This window comes from Protomyctophum bolini, assembly GCF_963924005.1.
Source record: "Protomyctophum bolini genome assembly, chromosome: 7".
Lineage (NCBI taxonomy): Eukaryota > Metazoa > Chordata > Actinopteri > Myctophiformes > Myctophidae > Protomyctophum > Protomyctophum bolini.
In genome coordinates this window covers 7,384,369-7,410,868 of record NC_137868.1, presented here as the reverse complement: position 1 = coordinate 7,410,868, position 26,500 = coordinate 7,384,369, and the positions used below count along the sequence as shown (strand labels likewise).

Here is a 26,500-nt window from a genome sequence, read left to right as displayed (position 1 = left end):
TGCTATTGGTGGTGCAACGTAACTAAGTACGTTTGTTTACCCAGTAGTACCGTACATGAAGGCATAGTATGTATCTTTGCCCTGTGATTACATCAAACAATACATGTGCTGTCTGGAGAAAAAAACTCCAAAATGTTCGTTTTTCAGGAAAAACTAAACAAAACATCCAGCTCAAGTGGAGTTAGGTTTTTACCGAAGCACTTTTTAATCCTTTCCATTGGTTCAATATTTGTTTAACTAACACACATCAGACGTAAAGGGTGTTGAATAGCAAAAAAATTGCAAAACAAAACCTAAAAAACAATGTTTTACCCATAATGTCCCTCTATACCAGCGGTCATTCTAGCCACTGAAGTATGTGGTGAAGTAAGTGTGTGGTGGTGTTTACCTACACGCTCCTCTCCCTGTGGTGTTCGGTGGAGCGTATTGGGTTCACTGTTTGTTTTGGTAGACAGGGGGATGTTTTGGAGGAAACCAAACCTACCAAATGGACTCCACTTGACTTAAGCTTTTATTTACAGAGTACATTCTTCCGATTTTGTTTATTATTAATAATTAATTATATTATGAATCGGCGCTCTCCCATAAGCGAGACATCTTTCTTTAGCATGTAACACTCAAATAACCGCGGTTACGTTTGTAAGTAACATATAATAATATGTTATTATATTAACATATACTCTACTGATTTGATAAAATAAAATTACATTTTAATCACAACAAAAAGGTACACTTATTAGTCCACAATACTTCTCCACTGGTCGCTAATGTGTTTAGGGGCTGATGGGAAGATGTGTGTAGTAAATAAAAATAAAACATTGATTGTTCGTCAGTGTGTGTAATTCCCTCGGGGCTGTACTCAGACACGGAGGCTTTACCTGCAGCGGGCCGTTATCAGGTCCTGTGTCAGTAAATGAGATTTGGTGGGTCTGTTAAACAAGACTAACGTACTAATCTCTGCCGGCCTAAATGGACGTCGCACAATTAGCCCCTTAATCCCTCAATGGGTCCAATGTCTGTGGCTCACCGCTCACCGCCGCTACTGCTGCTGCTACTGCTGTTCTGTCTCGTCTCTGTCAGCCGGGAACCTCCTATGTCCAAAACTGTTACTTTTATCGGGATTCAAATTGGAAAGTATAGCAAAAGTAGCAGATTTAACAAGCTCAAAACGCTTGATGCTTGAAATTACTTCAGCAGAAGTACAAAAAAATTGGCCTCAAAATATAGCCTACTTAAAGAAGTACACCAAAGTTAAAAATAAATCATGAGATTTGTCTACATTAAGCTTGCAAGCTTGTGCAACCTATTTTTTTAAATATATCCATAGTATAAATAATAGATTAGAAGCTATAATGTTTTCAAATGACTATAGTGGAAGAATTGAGTCTAATAATTTTTCTTTAAATCTTCATGTAAAGTAAAAGTACCACAAAAAGAAAGTATCTACACTGGCCTTGCGGTCCGTGCACTGTAGCCTCATAAGTAGACAGCACACCGCGGGTTCGAGTCCCGTTCCTCTGACACTGCGCGTCTCTCCCTGTCTCTCTCCCCCTGTTTCCTGTCCATCTTTAATACAAAACTATAAATAAAGCCCCCCAAAAAATGTATGTATATATATATATATAAAAAATGTACTACTATACAGTAACAGCCCTTGAGTCAAATGCACTTAGTTACTTTCTCCGCCGCACTGTAGTGTTCAGATGGTGACACAAAGCGTGCGCACACAGTACGCAGAATCGCAGATAGTCATCAAAGATTCCCGGCAATTACATTTGGGCTCTAAAGGTTGTGTTTGCGGGTAAAGGAAGCGCGTTTATCTCGAACGCCGGTAAACGGATAGCCCCTGCTGCTGAATAATTCATCGGTGCTAATGAATGTTGCAGGGGGGGATATGTGGGCCGAAACCAATTCTAATCGGCACGTTATGAAGTCAGCGGCAGTGTTTAGTTTCCAGGGAGATGACGGTTCGATTGACATGTGTCATGCTCATACAAAATGCATGCGAGCGGGGCGAGTGCGTGCGCCGGGCGGGTCCGTCACGGGGTTTCCAGGTAGCCGGTCCGTCACAGGGTTTCCAGGTAGCCCCCGGACCCTTCCAGGAATCTTGCTATGGCGTCATTCTCTCTCTGTCTCTGGCCCATGTGTCATTGGACCCTTACATGTTTGTAACGCAGAGAGTGTATAGGCTACACATGGAACCAAATGGACCCTTACGGGTGCTTTTGGTTCCATCTCTGTACCCTCTCTCATGCAGTTATATACTGTAAGCACTGAGGATCATTTTACCATGTACAGTAGATACATCTCGGTATAGTTTAGTTCAGTGATTCTCAACCTCTTTTCATTTCAAGGACCCTCAGGTTTGATATGCATTAGGGCACGCCACGGACCCCCATTTGATAGTATATATATTAACAGAGACGTCACCGGATTTCTCCTCCCATCCACTTGCATTAAGTTGCTCAAAAGCGCATGAGGCGATTTCACTCCTCTTTACGGGTAGGAACAGAGTGCATTCTGGGATGGATTGGGCCAAATCGTGAACGCGCTGGCCGTTGACTATCATTGCACGCGTTCACGTATGAAACAGCGTTCGCGTGTCCCAATCCCCATAACGTGAACGTGCGCAATGATAGTCAACGGCCCAGCGCTGGCTCGAGCTGATATTTTTATTTTTATTTTTTTGTAATGAATTTTGGAGGGTTATTTTATATAGTGACTTCTTGTAGCACTATAGACCGGTTGCACGCCGTCTTGTCATACGACTTACCCTGCTAGAGATTACCCTGATTACCTGATTACCTGATTACCTGATTACCTTGATTCATTAAACGCTGGGCAACCTGAGAGTGGAATTAAGTGATGTTCTTAAAGTTGCAAAGCTAACGTGATACCCGTCCATGTGTCACAAGAGCAGCTCTGCTCTGAGGCCTTGAGGTCAAGGCTTTTTAAGCACAGTGTCCGCTTTTCCTTTCAAAATCTCTCTTTCTCTCTCTCTCTCACACACACACACACACACACACACACACACACACACACACACACACACACACACACACCATATATAATAATAAATACATGTAATGTAATAATAAATAAATTAAACATAATTAAGATTGTAGGACAGGAACAAAAGTGTAACAATATGTTCCAGTCCCAGATTTGGAAGAATGTCGAAAGATTTTAGTAAAATATCGTATTGTATTGTATGTTGAATATCTGTAGGAACATACTTCTTGGAACTACCAAAAAATATTCTCTTACATGGCGGTCTCTGGCATTCAATCTTTTCAGATGCGGTGTCCAATCTGAAAAGCTGCTGCTACTGTTTTGTGCTGCTAATTGTATTTGTTTTGTATGTTTCGCTCTGTACTGTATGTTTTCATGGGGCTTTTACTTGTTCTACGTTGGCTTGTGTTTATGTACGTATAGAGGACCACAATGGAATTAAGCCTTATAGGGCTTTCTTGGGTTTTTTAATGCTCTGTGATATCTTTGTGTATCTTGCTGCCCTGTTTAGTGGTCAGATGGGTGGGCCACAGAGTTTATTTATCAATTATGTGTTTCGGCTTGGATCAATGAAACAAACCTAGTATACTTAAACCACTTAAACCCCCAAATAATCTGTATTGAGGGGAAAATGTTTCGCAGAAAATAGCAGATCAACAATCTCTTAATTTTGGAAATAGCTTTGTCAATTGGCCATTTCCTGCAAAAGCTTTCCCAACAATGAGAGAAAACAGGACAGACCCTAGTATAGATCCCTGGAGGACTCCGGTCAACGTACGTACCGGGTTCAAGTGGTTAACCCATTCTGAACGGGAACCCATTTTGGTGTCAGCATCATGTTATGCTTTAGCTATTGAAAAATAGCAGATCTACAAGCTCATAGCGCGCCACCGAGTGGCGCGCTACGAGCTTGTAGGTCTGCTATTTTTGAAAAATCGAAGAGCGACTGACATTTTTTAGAATCTGATCTCAGGTCAGAATGGGTTAAATCAGACCAGTGTGTGTCCAGTGGAAACCTCGTATGAATCTGATCTCAGGTCAGAATGGGTTAAAATGGCAATCCTCCCCCGGCCCAAACGAGTTCTCTAAAACATGTCCTTCCCCTTCCCTCACAGGAAGCTGCACCAGCAGTTTGAGTCGTACAAGGACCAGGTGAAGAAGATGGGCGAGGAGACCAAGGAGACCACGGAGCTGAAGAGCGAAGCCCCCACCTGTGGAATATGCCACAAAACCAAGTTTGCCGATGGCTGTGGCCACCTGTGTTCCTATTGCCAAAGCAAGTTCTGTGCCCGCTGCGGAGGACGAGTGTCTCTCAGATCAAATAAGGTAACGCTTGGCTTTTTGGCTTTTCAGGGTCTTCTGTACAAGAATTACACAGTGTCACACACACACACACACACACACACACACACACACACACACACACACACATCTTATGAAACATGATTTAGATCTTGAATTGGTTCTCAAACTTTTTGAGGGGCGCCAGCCCCTCCTATACACAGGTTTAATGTTTGTCTTTATAGTTCAATGTTTGTTTTGTAAATGCATTGACAATGAAGGGAAAATGTACGTCATAATGTGCTTCATTTATGTCATATTGACTCTTTATTGTTAATGGCGTTTAATGTTTGTGTTGGCACCGTTTGTTTTACATCACCCTTACATCACCTAATCAACAGGAGTTAGACTTTAATATATTAGCGCCCCTCACTTCACATGGGTGTGATTTTTCATTTCAAAGACCCCCTGCCTACCCCATAACTCTGAGAGTGTAACAAATGGAACCAAATGGACCCTTACAGTAGCCTGGCTATACTGTGAAATGAGGGGCGCTAATCTATTAAAGTCTAACTCATGTTGATTAGGTGATGTAATGGTGATGTAAAACAAACAATGTCAAAACAAACTTATTACAAATTATCTTTATTGTTAATGGCATTTAATGTTTGTGTTAGGGACAAGATTTTCCCTTCATTGTCAATGGCGTTTTTAACAAAAAAAAACAAACATTACACCTGTATATACAGTATGTTTTCTGGTGAACAAAATGAAAATACTCTGTCAGAGTCAGCCTGATCTGACTGAGTGTCAATCTACCCTTGGTTCCTTTTGTGAGAAAATGTAACTTCTCTCAGAGTTAACAGACCTGTAAACTAAAGGTCCATTTAGAATCCCCCCCTCAAGGAACGCAGTTTGAGAACCACTGATTTATTTTTAACACAGAGTCAAACTGTGAAAAGTACAAGTGAAAAAAAGTGATACAGAAGCATTTTATACTCTTAAAACGTAGGTATAGGTTAACCACTTTCAACCTGGCATGCCTGGGCATAATTATAATATTGAATACAGGTGTGCCTTGATGATATTTTGACTTTACCCAGTGTTGGTGTGCCACAGAAAAGTTTGAAAACCACTGTCATGCTCCGCCTCACCACTGGAGGGAGCTGTTTCACCTTCTTTATTCTTTTGGTCCATTCAAGAAATGTATTGGCTGTATGAGTTCACTGATCCAGCACCTAACCACACACACACACACACACGCACACGCACACGCACACGCACACACAATATAAGCTGGAGCTAGCTTTTAGCGACTGCTTACATGTGAATGTTGTGCGCGTTGTGTGTCTTTGTGTGCTGATATGCCATCATCCAGACAGTGTGATGTACTGAGTGAGTATCACACTCACTACTAACTAATGCCACTCACAATATATGTCTTCCTTTTGTCTTTCTTTTGTTCCTGTTCTCTCCTTTCTTCCTTTCTTTCTGCTGCATTCCTGCTCTCATGGAATTGCAACAGGAGGACAAAGTGGTTAGCGAATTAAACACCTTTTTGTGTGTTTGCTGTGTTTCCTTCAGCCCGTTTTAGAAAGCATTAATGCCTCGTGGTGACATGCTGATGTACACATACAGTACCTCGTTAACGACTGTAAATCACATGATGATGAGGAGACCATTGGGACTGTTGTTGGTGTCTGTGAGTCAATCCGTTCATTTTCATGTGACATGAGACTATAGACGGTATGCGTGTGGCATCATCATTAAAACCGGAAGTTAACCCATTCTGACCTGAGATCAGATTCATACGAGGTTTCAACTGGACACACACTGGTCTGATTAACCCATTCTGACCTGAGATCAGATTGTAAAAATGTCAGTCGTTCTTCGATTAAAAAAAAATAGCGGACCTATAAGCTCGTAGCGCGCCACTCGGTGGCGCGCTACGAGCTTATAGATCTGCTATCTTTCAATAGCTAAAGCATAACATGATGCCAAAACCAAAATGGGTTCCCGTTCAGAATGGGTTAAGCGGGAATGCCTACTACTGAGTGGCAAAAAACTACTTTCTGGCCTTGATACATACATACATCCAAACAGAGAAGTTGTATTTGATTGCATTAAACAACGTTAAACAACATTAAACTCACTTTCCCACTCCATTCACTTCATACATGTGCATACCCTCTATAAGTGTGAGCAATATAGCGCCAACTGCAGTAGATGGAGCACCGACAGTCAGAAAGTTTGCCGCTATAGAGGGTGCTATAAGGCAGTTATTTTATCTATTGGAATTCCGCATTTAGGTTCCAGAACTGCGTAATTAGGTGTGAGAAGGTTGTACTGTAATGTATCCACTGCAGGCAGCAGTAGTGGAGGCGTGTGTGTGTGTGTGTGTGTGTGTGTGTGTGTGTGTGTGTGTGTGTGTGTGTGTGTGTGTGTGTGTGTGTGTGTGTGTGTGTGTGTGTGTGTGTGTGTGTGTGTGTGTGTGTGTGTGTGTGTGTGTGTGTGTGTGTGCGTGTGCGCGTCTGTGTGCGTTTTTTGGTCTGACCACACACTGCCAGGACAGACCCTTGTATCCCCCCCCCACCCTTCCCACCTGGGGCCTGTCTGACCACAATGCCAGGACAGACAGACCCTTGTTCAGCCTGTCCTATACTGTCCTGGTCTGACCAGTGACCACACACTGCCAGGACAGACCCAGCTGGTTCTTCAGCCTGTCCATTGTTCCGTTCCCCACGTCCAATAAAGGCTGCATGCGCGCCGCAGGGCCGGGAGAGGATCGGTTTCCATGTCGTACAGAGGGTGCTGAATAGATGACACTGGCAGCAGGTTGGCGATGGGTATAATAGCCAGAGTGTTGGCAGATATGCCCTGCGATGTGCCCCCCACGTGCCCCCCACACTGACTGACTGACTGACTGCAGGCCCCAAGGTGGGTGGTGGTGGTGGTGCGATGTGGCCCCCACGTGCCCCCCACACTGACTGACTGACTGACTGCAGGCCCCAAGGTGGGTGGTGGTGGTGGTGGTTCGATGTGCCCCCCACACTGACTGACTGCAGGCCCCAAGGTGGGTGGTGGTGGTGGTGGTTCGATGTGCCCCCCACACTGACTGACTGCAGGCCCCAAGGTGGGTGGTGGTGGTGGTGGTTCGATGTGCCCCCCACACTGACTGACTGCAGGCCCCAAGGTGGGTGGTGGTGGTGGTGGTGGTGGCACTGCAGGCATCATAGAACTCCTGGCAAATTTAAACCATTCTTCATTGGTTCAAAAGGTACGGTTGGTGATTCAAGGAAATAAAAAAAATAGCGCCCCTCAAAATGTGGACAGGTGTGTGGGGTTGACAGACAGACAGACAGACAGTAGGTGGGTTATAGGCATGGACAGGTGTGTGGTGTTGACAGACAGACATACAGACAGACAGACAGTAGGTGGGTTATAGGCATGGACAGGTGTGTGGTGTTGACAGACAGACATACAGACAGAGTAGGGAGGCGTTCGTTAGGTGTTGTCACAAGTCATTTGTCAAGTGCTCTCCTCTGTGTGTCCGGTCGCTTGTTGCAGAGTCTGGCTCATAGGGCCAGCATAGGTCAGTGCAGGGGTCAGGGCTTTGGGTTCCCGGGTCAGCCCACATAAGTGGTTTCTCTTTTCACCCTTGTTCTGGGATGAGAAGTCACAGGATCTTTGGCCAGGTTGAACACGGTTCAGTATAGGGTTGCTGCCGGGTCACTTGTTGTACTACTCTCATCTGTCTGGAGATGGAGTACCTAGAATGATAGCGCAGCGCTATATGAGCTTGTATATCTGCTATTTTTCAACAGCTATAAAACAAAACTAAATAATGGTTTAAAATAAATAAATGAAAGGGAACTCATATCACAGGTTTGACTAAAGAAGTGGGGGATTTCTTTTCCTTGTTTGTTTGTTTTTCTTTTCATGTTGAGCCACTTTGTAGTATTCCCTGAGAAGAGAGAGGATAGAGTGAGGGCAGAGGGAAAGAGAGAAAACGGGTTCAATAAAATAATAATATATTTAACTGTTACTTTTCAGGATTATTCAAAAGTAACAGATCTGCAAGCTCAAAACACGCCGTGTATTCGTGCTGCGTTTTCGCGTTTGCAGATCTACTTTAGATACTTTTGTTACTGTTGTATGACGCTGTTGTCTGATCAACTATAGGGAGTTAAAATATAGAGACATATGGGCTCCATTTTCGTCACCGCTAAACCCCTTATCCCTAAACTTCTTTGCCTTTTTTTGTTTTTTTACTATTTTGAAAAACATTTTTGAATAGTTCAACTAGCCAATCTACATTGACACGTTGTGAGCTTGTAGACTGGCCATTTGAACTATTCTAGAGAAGTTCTGTAGACTCCCTCAAGGCCCCCCGGGGTCCCCGGACCCCACTTTGAGAAACACTTGAGTGACTGATGAGCTTTGATAAGCTTGTACATACCGGTCAATTGCTAATATCTTCCCTAGGGAGATACAGCGGCTTAAAACCCATTAAGACCTGGAACGCATCGGTGTCACCTATTAGCTTTTAACCACTTACCCACTCACCATTATTTTAAACTTTAGCTGTTGACAAATAGCAGATGTATAAGATCATAGCATGGCACATGTGCAAATCTTTGAATATATATTCTTTCACAGCAAACATTTTTAACTCATATCTTTTTCATGGGTCCTTGACATTACAGGTAGAGTAAGTGATTTCACTCGAAAAACCTTAGGTTTCGTTTTTGGCTGTGGGACCTAAGCCTTCGTCCAATCAGGATAGAGAGTCAAAAACGAAACCTAAGGTTTTTTGACCCCCAGGGGCTAACTGGGGACAGGGAGGAACTCCTTATATGGTCAGCACACTCTATAGTAGAGAGGATTATCACAACAAAACAAAAAAATAAGTGATATTTGAATTAAGTGAAATCACCTTTAAATAGTTTGATGTAGAAACACGAGTGTTGAAGAAAACCGTCCATGATTTAGAAGACATTTTGTAGAATCTGATCTGGGGTCTCCGTGGCGTTCTAAGCAGAAACGGCACACGCTAAACTGCCAGTGACCGCCCCCGTGCTCTTCACTGGCACCGCGACTCGCCTCTATGTAAATAAGTAACGCTACGGGCATGTGATCATTTATCCTGTAAATAAATAATCAGCAGGCATTTGTTGTCATTGCCGTTGTGGTATTATCCAACCTCGGGGCAGCCAGCGTCAGCATCCGATACGCCCTGCATGTCCCCGGGTGGACGCGCCCGGCGAGGTCCTTGGGACACGCAGGGCTTCTACGTCACTGTTGTTTTAGGCAGCAAATTTAGATTTTAGTTTTAGTCATAATAGTCTATATTGAATAGTTTTCATTTAGTTTTAGTCACATTTTTCAGTCACCTGGATGGAATGTTTTAGTGTTTTGTCTATTTTTATAGTCGACTAAATATCATAAGATTTGAGTCGTCTACTCTAAATCTACAGTTGATTTAGTCGACTAAAATGTAAATCTTGGTGGGGCCTTGATGCCGACGTAATTGTTGATGAAATTGTCAGTATATTTAGTCTTATAGTTTTAGTCATCATATAGCTTAGTTTTCATGTAGTTTCCATGTAGTCTTTCGTTTTAGTCGATGAAAACAACACTGACACACACAAACACACACACACACGCCCGCACCGCTCAGTTCACACGTTGGTTAATTACAGGTAATTACCATGCAGGTAACTTCCTGGTAATAATACGTTAGTAGCAGGTAATGGTAATTACCTAATTACCTGGTAATTGCCGTATACCGTAAAAGGAAGAGTAGACGAGCCGTAACACACAGTCACAGTATGTACAGTATGTACAGTATATGCACATTGTTGCTCTGCATACTGTACAGTATATAGGCTACTGAAGACTCGCACTGTTCCCAAACAGTGGGTCGGGACCCATTTTTAATATGGGTCCCTTTATATTTTGTTTTCTATATTTTATTTTTTAATGATTATTATTTCAAAACATTTTTCAAAAACATTCCCATTTTTCATGAATTAAAAAAAAACCGAATGAAATAATGTTTTTCTTCAATAATTTCATGAAAAATATAATAAAAATCTACGAAATTCCAGAGGCAAAATAGGCGATCGACAAGCTCACAATATGGCGCAAAGCCACGGGTTGTGAGCTTGTAGATCTGCTCTTTTTTTGGGTCCCGGGAAGACATCAAATTCCTCTTTTGGGTCACAGGCTAAAATGTTTGGAAACCACTAGAGCAATGGTTCCCACATTGATATATGCATTTGGCCGCGGACCACCATCCAGAAATGCTTTGCTCAAGGGACCCCCACAAGAGAAATAAATTATTTAAAAGTATCCAAACATTTTCAATATCTTTTCCAAAAAATATCATAACATAACATAACATATGTCAATTTGCTCAGTGACAGACAAACATTAAACTCTGTTCATTGTTAATGGCATCTAATGTTTGTGTTAGTTACAAAACAAACATTAAACTAATTTCATTGTTAATGGCATCTAATGTTTGTGTTAGTTACAAAACAAACATTAAACTAATTTCATTGTTAATGGCATCTAATGTTTGTGTTAGTTACAAAACAAACATTAAACTAATTTCATTGTTAATGGCATCTAATGTTTGTGTTAGTTACAAAACAAACATTAAACTAATTTCATTGTTAATGGCATCTAATGTTTGTGTTAGTTACAAAACAAACCCAGCAAGCACGGTCAGGACCTGGACGAATTAGTGACGTCTCGATTTGGTCCAGATCAAGTCAAACTAAGTCTAGTCAGACCTGGCCCATGCAGAATATCACCTGATTTCAACCAACATACATTCCGCCCACTAAGACAGACGTTCCTGGATGACTCAGAGAGAGTCTGATCGAGGCCAGATCAACTTAAGTCATGTCATAACTAGTCAGATCTGGCCCAGAATAAGCTATATTATTTAATCTGGTGAAGACGTCCTGGAAATGACGTATAAAGATCATCCCCATATGGGCTGTGGTCTGGCCTAGTCCTGAACGTCACCAGAGGACATGTCCCCATATGGGCTGTGGTCTGGCCTAGTCCTGAACGTCACCAGAGGACATGTCCCCATATGGGCTGTGGTCTGGCCTCTAGTCCTGAACGTCACCAGAGGACATGTCCCCATATGGGCTGTGGTCTGGCCTAGTCCTGAACGTCACCAGAGGACATGTCCCCATATGGGCTGTGATCTGGCCTCTAGTCCTGAACGTCACCAGAGGACATGTCCCCATATGGGCTGTGGTCTGGCCTCTAGTCCTGAACGTCACCAGAGGACATGTCCCCATATGGGCTGTGGTCTGGCCTAGTCCTGAACGTCACCAGAGGACATGTCCCCATATGGGCTGTGATCTGGCCTCTAGTCCTGAACGTCACCAGAGGACATGTCCCCATATGGGCTGTGATCTGGCCTAGTCCTGAACGTCACCAGAGGACATGTCCCCATATGGGCTGTGATCTGGCCTCTAGTCCTGAACGTCACCAGAGGACATGTCCCCATATGGGCTGTGATCTGGCCTCTAGTCCTGAACGTCACCAGAGGACATGTCCCCATATGGGCTGTGATCTGGCCTCTAGTCCTGAACGTCACCAGAGGACATGTCCCCATATGGGCTGTGGTCTGGCCTCTAGTCCTGAACGTCACCAGAGGACATGTCCCCATATGGGCTGTGGTCTGGCCTCTAGTCCTGAACGTCACCAGAGGACATGTCCCCATATGGGCTGTGATCTGGCCTCTAGTCCTGAACGTCACCAGAGGACATGTCCCCATATGGGCTGTGGTCTGGCCTCTAGTCCTGAACGTCACCAGAGGACATGTCCCCATATGGGCTGTGATCTGGCCTCTAGTCCTGAACGTCACCAGAGGACATGTCCCCATATGGGCTGTGGTCTGGCCTCTATTCCTGAACGTCACCAGAGGACATGTCCCCATATGGGCTGTGATCTGGCCTAGTCCTGAACGTCACCAGAGGACATGTCCCCATATGGGCTGTGGTCTGGCCTCTAGTCCTGAACGTCACCAGAGGACGTCATCGTAATGTTATGACGTATTTGACTTGCTGGGAACATTAAACGTTTTTTTTGTCTACAAGACAAACCTGTACATAGGAGGGACTAGCACCCCTCAAAACTACCCCCCCCGGTTGGACCCCTCTTTGAGAACCCGTAGGCCTACTGTAGAGAGATAGGTGAGAAGGCTATGAGGGGAGGACGGTGACATCACGTACCTGAGCTCATCGTGTCACACCTCTAAAAACTACCATGCTGTCATCGATGACGACACTTATACTCACGGCGGACGCTTTGATTACTTCACTGCAAACAACAGGGGGGGGGGCATATTTCTTCGTTGCCGGACTGGCGCGTCTGCGGCGCGTTGTGTGTCAGTGAAAAGAGGTGCCGCTCGGTGGTTGAAATCAGCCCTTTTTCCATCCGTCTCTCTACACAAACGGTGACAGCGGTGGCGAGAGAGATCTTGTTCTGTTTGAAAACGCCATCAATATTTACACGTCTCCATGTCTGGGGGCCCAAGGCAGCAGAAGCATGAGGCTACGTTACGTACTGTATAGCATAGCAGGGCTGTGCGACGACGTCGGAATACGATCTTAGAGAGAGAGAGAGAGAGAGACCGAGAGTTTACGGGACAATCAGAGTAGAAGGTCCCACGCCGAGTGCCTCGGCGGGTGCCTTTCAGATGCTCGTGTTTAGCTGAATCAGGTGTTCAGCTGAGGTTACAGTAACAAGCAATCACACCGCCGGCCCTTATCGGACCAAGGTGGATAATCTGCCTATCGATTTAACGATTAAATGTGTGTGTGTGTGTGCGTGCGTGTGTGTATGTGTGTGCGTGCATGTGCGAAGTAAAAGGCTATATGCTGACAACGGGCACGACTGTACCTCAGATAACAGCAGTATTGCGTAAAGGATGGCGTGTGTGTGTTTTCCTGCGTTTTTCCCCCCATTCTTCTTTACGGGCACCGGTTATAAAGCAACCACTTAAAACCACAGCATAATGGCATAAAAGACCTGCTGTTTTCTTTCAACGAAAGCTTTTCCCACGACGACAACGAGATAATACAGAAAGGACACCGGCATGCATCCCTGAGGGACTCCGGTCAACCGTAGAGGGCTTTTAAGCGGGTTATGCTTAATTTATAGGCTGCTCCATCCACCGCGTGAAGGGTGTCGCTCGCCAAAAACAACAGCTGTGCAGAATAACAGGCAGATCTACTGTTTTATGTTCATGAAGCGACATCGTTCGCCGTATACTAGTGGGTATAAAAGAAGCCGTATCACTGATACGAGTGGCATCCGTGATGGAGATGCTGTTGGACTAGTGAAGCGGACAAGACAAAGGCACTGACATTAAAACATAGAAATAAAGTCTTCTCTATCCTTACAGTTTTCTGAAATACCTATGTTTCTATGTCAGTGGTGAAATCAATATTTCATGTCAAGGACCCCAACAATTATATGTAATTGGCCATGCACCGACCCCCATGTGAAAATATGTTATTCCAGGAACCCCTCAGAAGCAAAAGATTTCAGTTAAAAACGTTCACTCTGAAAGAATATACATTCAAAGATTTGCGCCACATTTTAGTGCTTAACATAATGCTTAAAACACTATAGCCTATAGAGATTTTGTCCCAAACTCACAGAAATCGCTACTCATTATCTCTGGAGTCATGTTATGTTATGAAGTCGTATCAGTCCGATTTGTCATATCATTTCATTCCAATTGGCTACAACTGAATTCCAAAGTTTTTGCGGGTCCTTCATGGGTATCCAACCCGGCCTGGCAGGCAGAGAGCAGACTTTGATGCATAAACTGTATAAGCCAAGCCTTCTGAAGTCTCTCTGCAATCCCTTCCTGAGACATTGTGATTCTGTCATGCCACCTCAACTGGGGCATTCTGCTTCTGGCTCTGCTGCTCTCCCCCCCCCCCCCCCCACATCCCCCCTCCCCTCGGCTGAGGTAAAACGGGGTTCATGATGTGCTGTATCTTTCCATACATAGACTCTCTGCTGTACAGCCTATTTCAGAGCGGAATTGCTTCGTCGTGCGTCGGAGCATAACCCTTTGAGACCTGAGACCAGATTCTACTAAAATGTTGTCTGGATTTTATGTTTCTACGTCAGTTGGTTCTCAAACTATTTCATGTCAAGGACCCCCACAATTATTTGTATTCCCAGCCTCTGACCCCCCCCCCCCCCCCCCCATCTGAAAATATGTTGTTCCAGGGATCCCCTGCAGAGAAGCAAAGATTTGAGTTGGAAAATGTTCGCTGTGAAAGAATACATTCAAAGATTTGCACACGATAAAAAAAACCCCCAAATAGCAGATCTACAAGCTCGTAGTGCGGCACTCGGTGCCGCGCTATGAGCTTGTTAGATCTGCTATTTGTCAACATGCTAACACAGTTTCAAATAAAGGTTAAAGTGGTTAAAAGGCTTCAGGCGACACAGACGTGTCCTCTCAGGTCTGAATGGGATAAATGAACACAAATGAGGCTTCCAGAATTCGTGAGCCCTGTTTAGGCGCGGCACCGCACCACGGGGGGACGTGTTTAGGCGCGGCACGGCACCGCGGGGGGACGCGCTGCTGCCTGTCATCGCTGTGTGGAGTGGAAAACCTTTTGTACAGTATGTTCAAAACTCATACCGTTCTCATGTTTATACTGTTACTATGTTATCATTTTTAAGAATTAAAAAAATATAGACCATCTATACAAGCTCTCTGCACGACAGCGTTGTGAGCTTTTTTAGCCTACATGGGCTATTTATTTATTGCAGCTATTACTTTTGTTGCGACACTCTTGTCTTGTATATGACGAAGTAGGGCGGAAGAAAAACAACACAAAAAAACATAATGATGAAATGTGGAGATATAGGTGTCTGTACCGCTGCATAGGATCAGCACACTCACTGCCTGCAGGCTGCATCTATCGGCGATGAAGTCAGACTCACATACAGCGTGCCGGGAAACATGCATGCGTGATTTAGTGACTTTGTCTTAGTTAGCTCTATAGAGAGAGCTCTATAACCCATTCTGACCGGGAACCCATTTTGGTGTTAGCATCATGTTATGCTTTAGCTATTGAAAAATAGCAGATCTACAAGCTCATAGCGCGCCACCGAGTGGCACGCTACGAGCTTGTAGGTCTGCTATTTTTGAAAAATCGATGAACGACTTGACATTTTTATAGAATCTGATCTCAGGTCAGAATGGGTTAATCATCAGACCAGTGTGTGTCCAGTGAAAACCTCGTATGAATCTGATCTCAGGTCAGAATGGGATAAGTAATCACGTCGTTTGGACGGCTGCACCTTTGCTGACACTCGGAGTCCGGCCGGTAGCTGAGCTGACTCTTGACTGATTGCAGTAGACGATATAGCTATACAGCCCCGTGACAATCCTGTTTGCTTTAGCTCCGGAATTGGAAATGTTTTTTTTTTTTTTTTTTGCATCGGTGGTATTTTGTAGTAGCCTATAACCCGATTGCTTTCTCGGTGAGACGGGGGAGAAGCAGAGGGAGACTGTGTGTGTGTGCGTGTGTGTGACACCGTGTGTGTGCGTGCGTGCACATCGGGGCTGGCTGGCTGGTGGAGAGGGAGGAGGATGTGTCGTTTTGCTTGGTCAAATTACTCACACACAGTCACACAGTCAGCATCGTGTAACCTTCACGCTGCCTGTCAGCCGGTCCTGTTGTCGTCGGGACTGTGGAGTTGTGGTGGAGGGAGCTGTCCGCGGTGCTGAAGGTCGGAGCGCCGCGGCGGTACAGCCTGTTGTCGGACTGGAGTTGTGGAGCTAGGGAGCTGTCTGTGGTGCTGAAGGTCGGGGCTCGCGCACCGTCTATTCCCCTCTGAGAAAGAGAGAGAGAGGGAGAGAGACGCACGGCACATTGCGGAGGTTGTCTACGAAATATAAATATATACGGATTATAAAGGACACCTTCTTTCCGCGCGCGGCACAATATGTTTTCTCTGGTTGGCACCATGGGTAAGCTGACGTGAGAATGGAACTGTGTTGTATTTTTGTCTTTGTCTTTTGTATTTTGTCTTTTTTCTCTTTTCTCATTTTAGTTTCAAGACGTTATGCCACGGCACGTTTCATTACCTAATCATCAGTCTCTCGATTTGCCTAATTACTCTGGTGTCTGAACGAACGAACGCACGCCGCCCTATGATAGAACATGGGCTGTGTTTCAAATTGTGTCTGTTCGGTTTTCCTTTCACGTGTATAGCCCATTCGTCAACCTTTCATTTATTTGTCTTAACCCATTCTGAACGGGAACCCCTTTTGGTGTTTTAACTAAGCATTATGTTATACTTTAGCTATTGAAAAATATCAGTTCTACAAGCTCATAGCGCGCCACCGAGTGGCGTGCTACGAGCTTGTAGGTCTGATATTTTTGAAAAATCATGAAAATGTGTCACAAATCTTTGAATATAATATTCTTTCAAAGCGAACTTTTTTTTAATTTATTTCGACGTCAGGCCCAAATGGGTTAAAATCTCCAGGTGTACAGTATATAGGGGCTAAATATTGTCTCCTATAATGTGACCGAAATAGATTCTGTTCGTCACCACCACCACCACCACCACCGTGTCCCTCATGTGTGAGTCTGTGTACAGGCCGGGGGGTCTGGGGAGACATATGTGATCTCTGCTTGAAGGCATGTTTTGTATTCCATGATGCTGTAGCCTTTCTTCGCTGCCTCTGAACTTAACCCATTCTGACCGGGAACCCATTTCGGTGTCAGCATCATGTTATGCTTTAGCTATTGAAAAATAGCAGATCTACAAGCTCATAGCGCGCCACCGAGTGGCGCGCTACGAGCTTGTAGGTCTGCTATTTTTTAAAAATCGACAGAACGACAGACATTTTTAGAATCTGATCTCAGGTCAGAATGGGTTCATCAGACCAGTGTGTGTCCCAGTGGAAACCTCGTATGAATCTGATCTCAGGTCAGAATGGGTTAGAATAAAAGGGCATGCATATGCATCGCATTTCTATTATTATTATCATCACCGCGGTGGCGGTGGCGGCGTGCACTAAAATTAGACGCTCATTAAAATGTAATTGACCACGTGCTTGGCACAATTTGAGCATGTGCAGAGATATGCATACATAGGCGCCCCCTTTCATCAACATGTTATGTATACAGTATGTGCCCTGATGAATCTGCATATCCTGTGAAGTTGTATACAGGCGGCTATAGGCCTAGGTTTTTAATATCAGGTTCAGAAGTGTAGCCTAAAAAAGCGATTGTATAAACTGTGTGCAACGATAGATTACGAAATCTTAAAAAAATCTGCGGGCATGTGTGCGCAAAATGGGCAAAAGCATCATTGTCTTTGCATTTATTTTTTTATAAATTATTTATTTATTTACCCAGGGAAGTAGCTGAGCACAGGTGCTCATTTTCAGCAAACGCCCTGCATATACATTTGAATAAAAGAATAATAATACAGTTAGAAGGATTTTCACACCCATGTTTGAACTCCAGTGTAGTTCACCTGTATGTCCCGTTAATGCATTATTCAATGCCCTACATACAGTATGCCTATTATTACACAGAATACACACACACACACACACACACACACACACACACACACACACACACACACACACATCCACATGCACACACACACACACACACACACACACACACACACACACACACACACACACACACACACACACACACACACACACACACACACACACACTGGCCGCAGGCCTGCCCGGGAGTGCTTTCTGATATGATCCACACACCAGTGTCTGTCTGTCTGTCTGTCTGTCCACTCCTTATCTGACTGGTTCTTAGTGTACAGTAGGGTCTGCCTGGAGAGACCCGAATAGAGCCGTGCGTACGCATGGCCGGTCCGTTTTGGTTCCGTATGTATACACGCTCACAGTTAAACAAGCTATTGAACTAAGATGGAACTCCAATCCTCTGTGCTTGGAAGGAACCAGGGAACGGTTGGGGTTTGTAGTACGCTACACACACACACACACACACACACACACACACACACACACACACACACACACACACACACACACACACACACACACACACACACACACACACACACACACACACAGATAAATGGCACTGTATCTGATTTGGACCCTCCTCCTGGCCCCCAGAACCAGGTATTGAGACCCAGTGTCTGTACTCTTGTCTTTATCAGCTGGAGCGGACCCAGCTTGGTATGCGACGGGTCCCAGGGGGGTCGGAGAACGCACCCTCTCCTTCCAAACAACTGAGCCTTTTTAGCCCAGTCGGGTTCAGGTCTAGAACTTAAAAAGGGTATCTTTGAAAAACAAAGAAAGGGTCTCGCACAGCGCTGTCAGACACTTGCCTGTCAGACACTGTCAGACACTTATTGCGTTTCCTCGAGAAACGTTGACCCAATAAAGAGCAACATTTTGGCAAGATACCCTTTTTATGTATGCTCTATTGCCCTACGCACTGTACCCCTGTCACTAGCCTTCTGAGGTGTCTCTATTGCCCTACTCACTGTACCCCTGTCACTAGCCTTCTGAGGTGTCTCTATTGCCCTACACACTGTAGCCCTGTCACTAGCCTTCTGAGGTGTGTCTATTGCCCTACGCACTGTACCCCTGTCACTAGCCTTCTGAGGTGTCTATTGCCCTGCCCACTGTACCCCTGTCACTAGCCTTCTGAGGTGTCTCTATTGCCCATACCCACTGTACCCCTGTCACTAGCCTTCTGAGGTGTCTCTATTGCCCTAGGCACTGTACCCCTGTCACTAGCCTTCTGAGGTGTCTCTATTGCCCATACCCACTGTACCCCTGTCACTAGCCTTCTGAGGTGTCTCTATTGCCCTAGGCACTGTACCCCTGTCACTAGCCTTCTGAGGTGTCTCTATTGCCCTAGGCACTGTACCCCTGTCACTAGCCTTCTGAGGTGTCTCTATTGCCCTAGGCACTGTACCCCTGTCACTAGCCTTCTGAGGTGTCTCTATTGCCCTACACTGTACCCCTGTCACTAGCCTTCTGAGGTGTCTCTATTGCCCTGCCCACTGTACCCCTGTCACTAGCCTTCTGAGGTGTCTCTATTGCCCCACTGTACCCCTGTCACTAGCCTTCTGAGGTGTCTCTATTGCCCCACTGTACCCCTGTCACTAGCCTTCTGAGGCGTCTCTATTGCCCTACACACTGTACCCCTGTCACTAGCCTTCTGAGGTGTCTCTATTGCCCCACTGTACCCCTGTCACTAGCCTTCTGAGGTGTCTCTATTGCCCTACACACTGTACCCCTGTCACTAGCCTTCTGAGGTGTCTCTATTGCCCTGCCCACTGTACCCCTGTCGCTAGCCTTCTGAGGTGTGTCTATTGCCCTACACACTGTACCCCTGTCACTAGCCTTCTGAGGTGTCTCTATTGCCCTGCCCACTGTACCCCTGTCGCTAGCCTTCTGAGGTGTGTCTATTGCCCTACACACTGTACCCCTGTCACTAGCCTTCTGAGGTGTCTCTATTGCCCTACACACTGTACCCCTGTCACTAGCCTTCTGAGGTGTCTCTATTGCCCTACACACTGTACCCCTGTCGCTAGCCTTCTGAGGTGTGTCTATTGCCCTACACACTGTACCCCTGTCACTAGCCTTCTGAGGTGTCTCTATTGCCCCACTGTACCCCTGTCACTAGCCTTCTGAGGTGTCTCTATTGCCCTACACACTGTACCCCTGTCACTAGCCTTCTGAGGTGTCTCTATTGCCCTACACACTGTACCCCTGTCACTAGCCTTCTGAGGTGTCTCTATTGTCCTACACACTGTACCCCTGTCACTAGCCTTCTGAGGTGTCTCTATTGCCCCACTGTACCCCTGTCACTAGCCTTCTGAGGTGTCTCTATTGCCCTACGCACTACCCCTGTCACTAGCCTTCTGAGGTGTCTCTATTGCCCTACACACTGTACCTCTGTCACTAGCCTTCTGAGGTGTCTCTATTGCCCTATGCACTGTACCCCTGTCACTAGCCTTCTGAGGTGTCTCTATTGCCCTACACACTGTACCTCTGTCACTAGCCTTCTGAGGTGTGTCTATTGCCCTACGCACTGTACCCCTGTCACTAGCCTTCTGAGGTGTGTCTATTGCCCTATACGCACCTGTCACTAGCCTTCTGAGGTGTCTCTATTGCCCCACTGTACCCCTGTCACTAGCCTTCTGAGGTGTCTCTATTGCCCTACGCACTGTACCCCTGTCACTAGCCTTCTGAGGTGTCTCTATTGCCCTACTCACTGTACCCCTGTCACTAGCCTTCTGAGGTGTCTCTATTTCCCTACGCACTGTACCCCTGTCACTAGCCTTCTGAGGTGTCTCTATTGCCCTACTCACTGTACCCCTGTCACTAGCCTTCTGAGGTGTCTCTATTGCCCACTGTACCCCTGTCACTAGCCTTCTGAGGTGTCTCCATTGCCCTACACACTGTACCCCTGTCACTAGCCTTCTGAGGTGTCTCTATTGCCCTCTCACTGTACCCCTGTAACTAGCCTTCTGAGGTGTCTCTATTGCCCTCTCACTGTAGCCCTGTCACTAGCCTTCTGAGGTGTCTCTATTGCCCTACGCACTGTACCCCTGTCACTAGCCTTCTGAGGTGTCTCTATTGCCCTACTCACTGTACCCCTGTCACTAGCCTTCTGAGGTGTCTCTATTGCCCTACTCACTGTACCCCTGTCACTAGCCTTCTGAGGTGTCTCTATTGCCCTACGCACTGTACCCCTGTCACTAGCCTTCTGAGGTGTCTCTATTGCCCCACTGTACCCCTGTCACTAGCCTTCTGAGGTGTCTCTATTGCCCTACCCACTGTACCCCTGTCACTAGCCTTCTGAGGTGTCTCTATTGCCCTACACACTGTACCCCTGTCACTAGCCTTCTGAGGTGTCTCTATTGCCCTACACACTGTAGCCCTGTCACTAGCCTTCTGAGGTGTGTCTATTGCCCTACCCACTGTACCCCTGTCACTAGCCTTCTGAGGTGTCTCTATTGCCCTACGCACTGTACCCCTGTCACTAGCCTTCTGAGGTGTGTCTATTGCCCTACACACTGTACCCCTGTCACTAGCCTTCTGAGGTGTGTCTATTGCCCTACCCACTGTACCCCTGTCACTAGCCTTCTGAGGTGTCTCTATTGCCCTACGCACTGTACCCCTGTCACTAGCCTTCTGAGGTGTCTCTATTGCCCTACACACTGTACCCCTGTCACTAGCCTTCTGAGGTGTCTCTATTGTCCTACACACTGTACCCCTGTCACTAGCCTTCTGAGGTGTCTCTATTGCCCTACTCACTGTACCCCTGTCACTAGCCTTCTGAGGTGTCTCTATTGCCCACTGTACCCCTGTCACTAGCCTTCTGAGGTGTCTCCATTGCCCTACACACTGTACCCCTGTCACTAGCCTTCTGAGGTGTCTCTATTGCCCTCTCACTGTACCCCTGTAACTAGCCTTCTGAGGTGTCTCTATTGCCCTCTCACTGTAGCCCTGTCACTAGCCTTCTGAGGTGTCTCTATTGCCCTACGCACTGTACCCCTGTCACTAGCCTTCTGAGGTGTCTCTATTGCCCTACTCACTGTACCCCTGTCACTAGCCTTCTGAGGTGTCTCTATTGCCCTACTCACTGTACCCCTGTCACTAGCCTTCTGAGGTGTCTCTATTGCCCTACGCACTGTACCCCTGTCACTAGCCTTCTGAGGTGTCTCTATTGCCCCACTGTACCCCTGTCACTAGCCTTCTGAGGTGTCTCTATTGCCCTACCCACTGTACCCCTGTCACTAGCCTTCTGAGGTGTCTCTATTGCCCTACACACTGTACCCCTGTCACTAGCCTTCTGAGGTGTCTCTATTGCCCTACACACTGTAGCCCTGTCACTAGCCTTCTGAGGTGTGTCTATTGCCCTACCCACTGTACCCCTGTCACTAGCCTTCTGAGGTGTCTCTATTGCCCTACGCACTGTACCCCTGTCACTAGCCTTCTGAGGTGTGTCTATTGCCCTACACACTGTACCCCTGTCACTAGCCTTCTGAGGTGTGTCTATTGCCCTACCCACTGTACCCCTGTCACTAGCCTTCTGAGGTGTCTCTATTGCCCTACGCACTGTACCCCTGTCACTAGCCTTCTGAGGTGTCTCTATTGCCCTACACACTGTACCCCTGTCACTAGCCTTCTGAGGCGTGCATCGGCCTTTTGCTAAAAAGGGTTCAGGTAGAACAACATGGCAATAAGATACCTACAGTATATGACAGGTCATTTACCACCAACATCAATATTTCACCACCTCCCACCTGCTTCTCAAACGAGGACCACCTCAATTAGATACTTTAGGTGCCGGTGTAGGAGCGGACTCCCCCTTTGTGCCGCAGGGACCCCTTTTTCAACCCTTTTTATATCGAGGATCGTTATTTATTCGACATTTGAGTCACGGTCGGATCACCATTTGATGAGACCCAAAACTAACGAATATTCTGTTGCCGTTGGATAAGATTTTGTGTGCCACGCTGTATTGATTACCATTGGGAGAGATAACGGGCAAGCGTTGATCAAAATAATAATTGATGATTTGGTTTCATTTTGAACTCTCAAGTGTCCAAAATGAAAAGGGTCCATTTGGTTACCAACTCTCCATCATTTAGCTGCAGGGGACCACCTGGAACCTCCTCAAGGACCACTGGTGGTCCCCGGGGGGCCGAGACCAGTGGTTGAAAACCACTGCCTTAAAGGATGCTGGTTGTTTTGTTGTTAGATTCCATTTAGCGCAGAATCCTCCACTGCTTTGGGGAGAGAACACCTACCTGTATATATGGCACCTTAAACACTTATACCAACCATTCTATGATTTGTTCATTTGTAAATCATAAAACCCATAAATCATATAAAGTAAAACCTCACGCGTTGCGGAGTTGTTTTTATGATTTGGGCCTTGCATTATATAAAACATTGTTGTCCAGAATATAGCATCAGAGATCAGGGAGTCCAAACTGCTTTGTCACCTTTTAACTGCTAAAAGGGTAAAATGTGGATGACATCCATTATGCCTGACCCTGGGCGTTTGGCTCCTATTTAAACAAGCTGTGGTCAGCTCAGCTGCAATCCTGCTGATTCACTCAGCCGCCCCAGCCACTGTTAAGTAACGCTGCAGTGACGCCTAGTGGCCACAAGAGAGCGCTGTGGGCCTGGGTAAAGCAAGCCACTGGGCCTGGCTCTATAGGTGTGTGTGTGTGTGTGGGGAAGGGGGGGGGGCGCACGTGCGTGTGTGCGTCATATATAGGAGAATGTTATGCGGCTCCGTGGGGCAGACATGCAGAGAACATGTAGAGTACAAACTGTATAGTAATATGTAGCCTTTAACTATACTATGGTTAAAGGCTATACATATTCTCCATAATAGGTCATTCACTGCCATACTGTAAAACTGTACATACACAAGAAAAAAAAGACAATTTAAACGTTTATTATGAAACGGGCCATATTATATGACACACTTTTTTTAACGATCTACAAGCTCACAGCACAGCAGCTTGTGGATCAGGTGCAAGACACCTGCCCGAAAATACGTTAACTATACATACACCTGACCGTTAAATGCTTTAGTATCTATTTCTCTAATTCTACTATACTGTGTAGTAATATATATATAGTGTAGTAATGAAAGTACACGCACGCACGCACACACTCACACATGCATACATGCACACATGCACACACACGCCTTTTCACTATCTCTCCCATACACAGTCATTTTTTTGAGAGATTCTTATGATTACTGGTATCATTGAGAGCGTGCACAGTCTGCAGAAAAGCTATTGGAAAGGAAATTATGTATTGATCCAATCGGTCCGCTGTGTTTGTTTCTCATAGTGACTCAGTAACAGGCTGCATAAAGCAGTGTTTCTCATAGTGACTCAGTAACAGGCTGTCTATAGCAGTGTTTCTCATAGTGACTCAGTAACAGGCTGTCTATAGCAGTGTTTCTCATAGTGACTCAGTAACAGGCTGCCTATAGCAGTGTTTCTCATAGTGACTCAGTAACAGGCTGTCTATAGCAGTGTTTCTCATATAGTGACTCAGTAACAGGCTGCCTATAGCAGTGTTTCTCATAGTGACTCAGTAACAGGCTGCCTATAGCAGTGTTTATCATAGTGACTCAGTAACAGGCTGCCTATAGCAGTGTTTATCATAGTGACTCAGTAACAGACTGTCTATAGCAGTGTTTCTCATAGTGACTCAGTAACAGGCTGTCTATAGCAGTGTTTCTCATAGTGACTCAGTAACAGGCTGCATAAAGCAGTGTTTCTCATATAGTGACTCAGTAACAGACTGCCTATAGCAGTGTTTCTCATAGTGACTCAGTAACAGACTGCCTATAGCAGTGTTTCTCATAGTGACTCAGTAACAGACTGTCTATAGCAGTGTTTCTCATAGTGACTCAGTAACAGGCTGCCTATAGCAGTGTTTCTCATAGTGACTCAGTAACAGGCTGCCTGTAGCAGTGTTTCTCATAGTGACTCAGTAACAGGCTGCCTGTAGCAGTGTGTCTCATAGTGACTCAGTAACAGGCTGCCTATAGCAGTGTTTCTCATAGTGACTCAGTAACAGGCTGCCTGTAGCAGTGTGTCTCATAGTGACTCAGTAACAGGCTGTCTATAGCAGTGTTTCTGATATAGTGACTCAGTAACAGGCTGCCTATAGCAGTGTTTCTCATAGTGACTCAGTAACAGGCTGCCTATAGCAGTGTTTCTCATAGTGACTCAGTAACAGGCTGCCTATAGCAGTGTTTCTCATAGTGACTCAGTAACAGGCTGCCTATAGCAGTGTTTCTCATAGTGACTCAGTAACAGGCTGTCTATAGCAGTGTTTCTATAGTGACTCAGTAACAGGCTGTCTATAGCAGTGTTTCTCATATAGTGACTCAGTAACAGGCTGCCTATAGCAGTGTTTCTCATAGTGACTCAGTAACAGGCTGCCTATAGCAGTGTTTATCATAGTGACTCAGTAACAGGCTGCCTATAGCAGTGTTTATCATAGTGACTCAGTAACAGGCTGCCTATAGCAGTGTTTCTCATATAGTGACTCAGTAACAGGCTGCCTATAGCAGTGTTTCTCATAGTGACTCAGTAACAGGCTGCCTATAGCAGTGTTTCTCATAGTGACTCAGTAACAGGCTGCCTATAGCAGTGTTTCTCATAGTGACTCAGTAACAGGCTGCATAAAGCAGTGTTTCTCATAGTGACTCAGTAACAGGCTGCCTATAGCAGTGTTTCTCATAGTGACTCAGTAACAGGCCGCCTATAGCAGTGTTTCTCATAGTGACTCAGTAACAGGCTGTCTATAGCAGTGATTCTCATAGTGACTCAGTAACAGGCTGCCTATAGCAGTGTTTCTCATAGTGACTCAGTAACAGGCTGTCTATAGCAGTGTTTCTCATAGTGACTCAGTAACAGGCTGTCTATAGCAGTGTTTCTCATAGTGACTCAGTAACAGGCTGCCTATAGCAGTGTTTCTCATAGTGACTCAGTAACAGGCTGCCTATAGCAGTGTTTCTCATAGTGACTCAGTAACAGGCTGCCTATAGCAGTGTTTCTCATAGTGACTCAGTAACAGGCCGCCTAAAGCAGTGTTTCTCATAGTGACTCAGTAACAGGCCGCCTATAGCAGTGTTTATCATATAGTGACTCAGTAACAGGCTACCTATAGCAGTGTTTCTCATAGTGACTCAGTAACAGGCTGCATAAAGCAGTGTTTCTCATAGTGACTCAGTAACAGGCTGCATAAAGCAGTGTTTCTCATAGTGACTCAGTAACAGGCTGCCTATAGCAGTGTTTCTCATATAGTGACTCAGTAACAGGCCGCCTATAGCAGTGTTTCTCATATAGTGACTCAGTAACAGGCTACCTATAGCAGTGTTTCTCATAGTGACTCAGTAACAGGCTGCATAAAGCAGTGTTTCTCATAGTGACTCAGTAACAGGCTGCATAAAGCAGTGTTTCTCATAGTGACTCAGTAACAGGCTGCCTATAGCAGTGTTTCTCATATAGTGACTCAGTAACAGGCTGCCTATAGCAGTGTTTCTCATAGTGACTCAGTAACAGGCTACCTATAGCAGTGTTTCTCATATAGTGACTCAGTAACAGGCTGCCTATA

General features: G+C 45.6%; 1 protein-coding gene across 1 annotated transcript in view; it reads left to right on the top strand.

Annotated features, from left to right (window-relative positions):
- LOC308318956 (regulating synaptic membrane exocytosis protein 2-like) overlaps positions 1-26,500 on the top strand; it is a gene marked incomplete at both ends in the record, with an annotated part of 267,580 nt that overhangs the window by 41,701 nt on the left and 199,379 nt on the right. Inside the window, 1 exon segment of the mRNA XM_080768695.1 lies at positions 4,132-4,338. Coding sequence (XP_080624821.1) covers positions 4,132-4,338 — 207 coding nt within the window.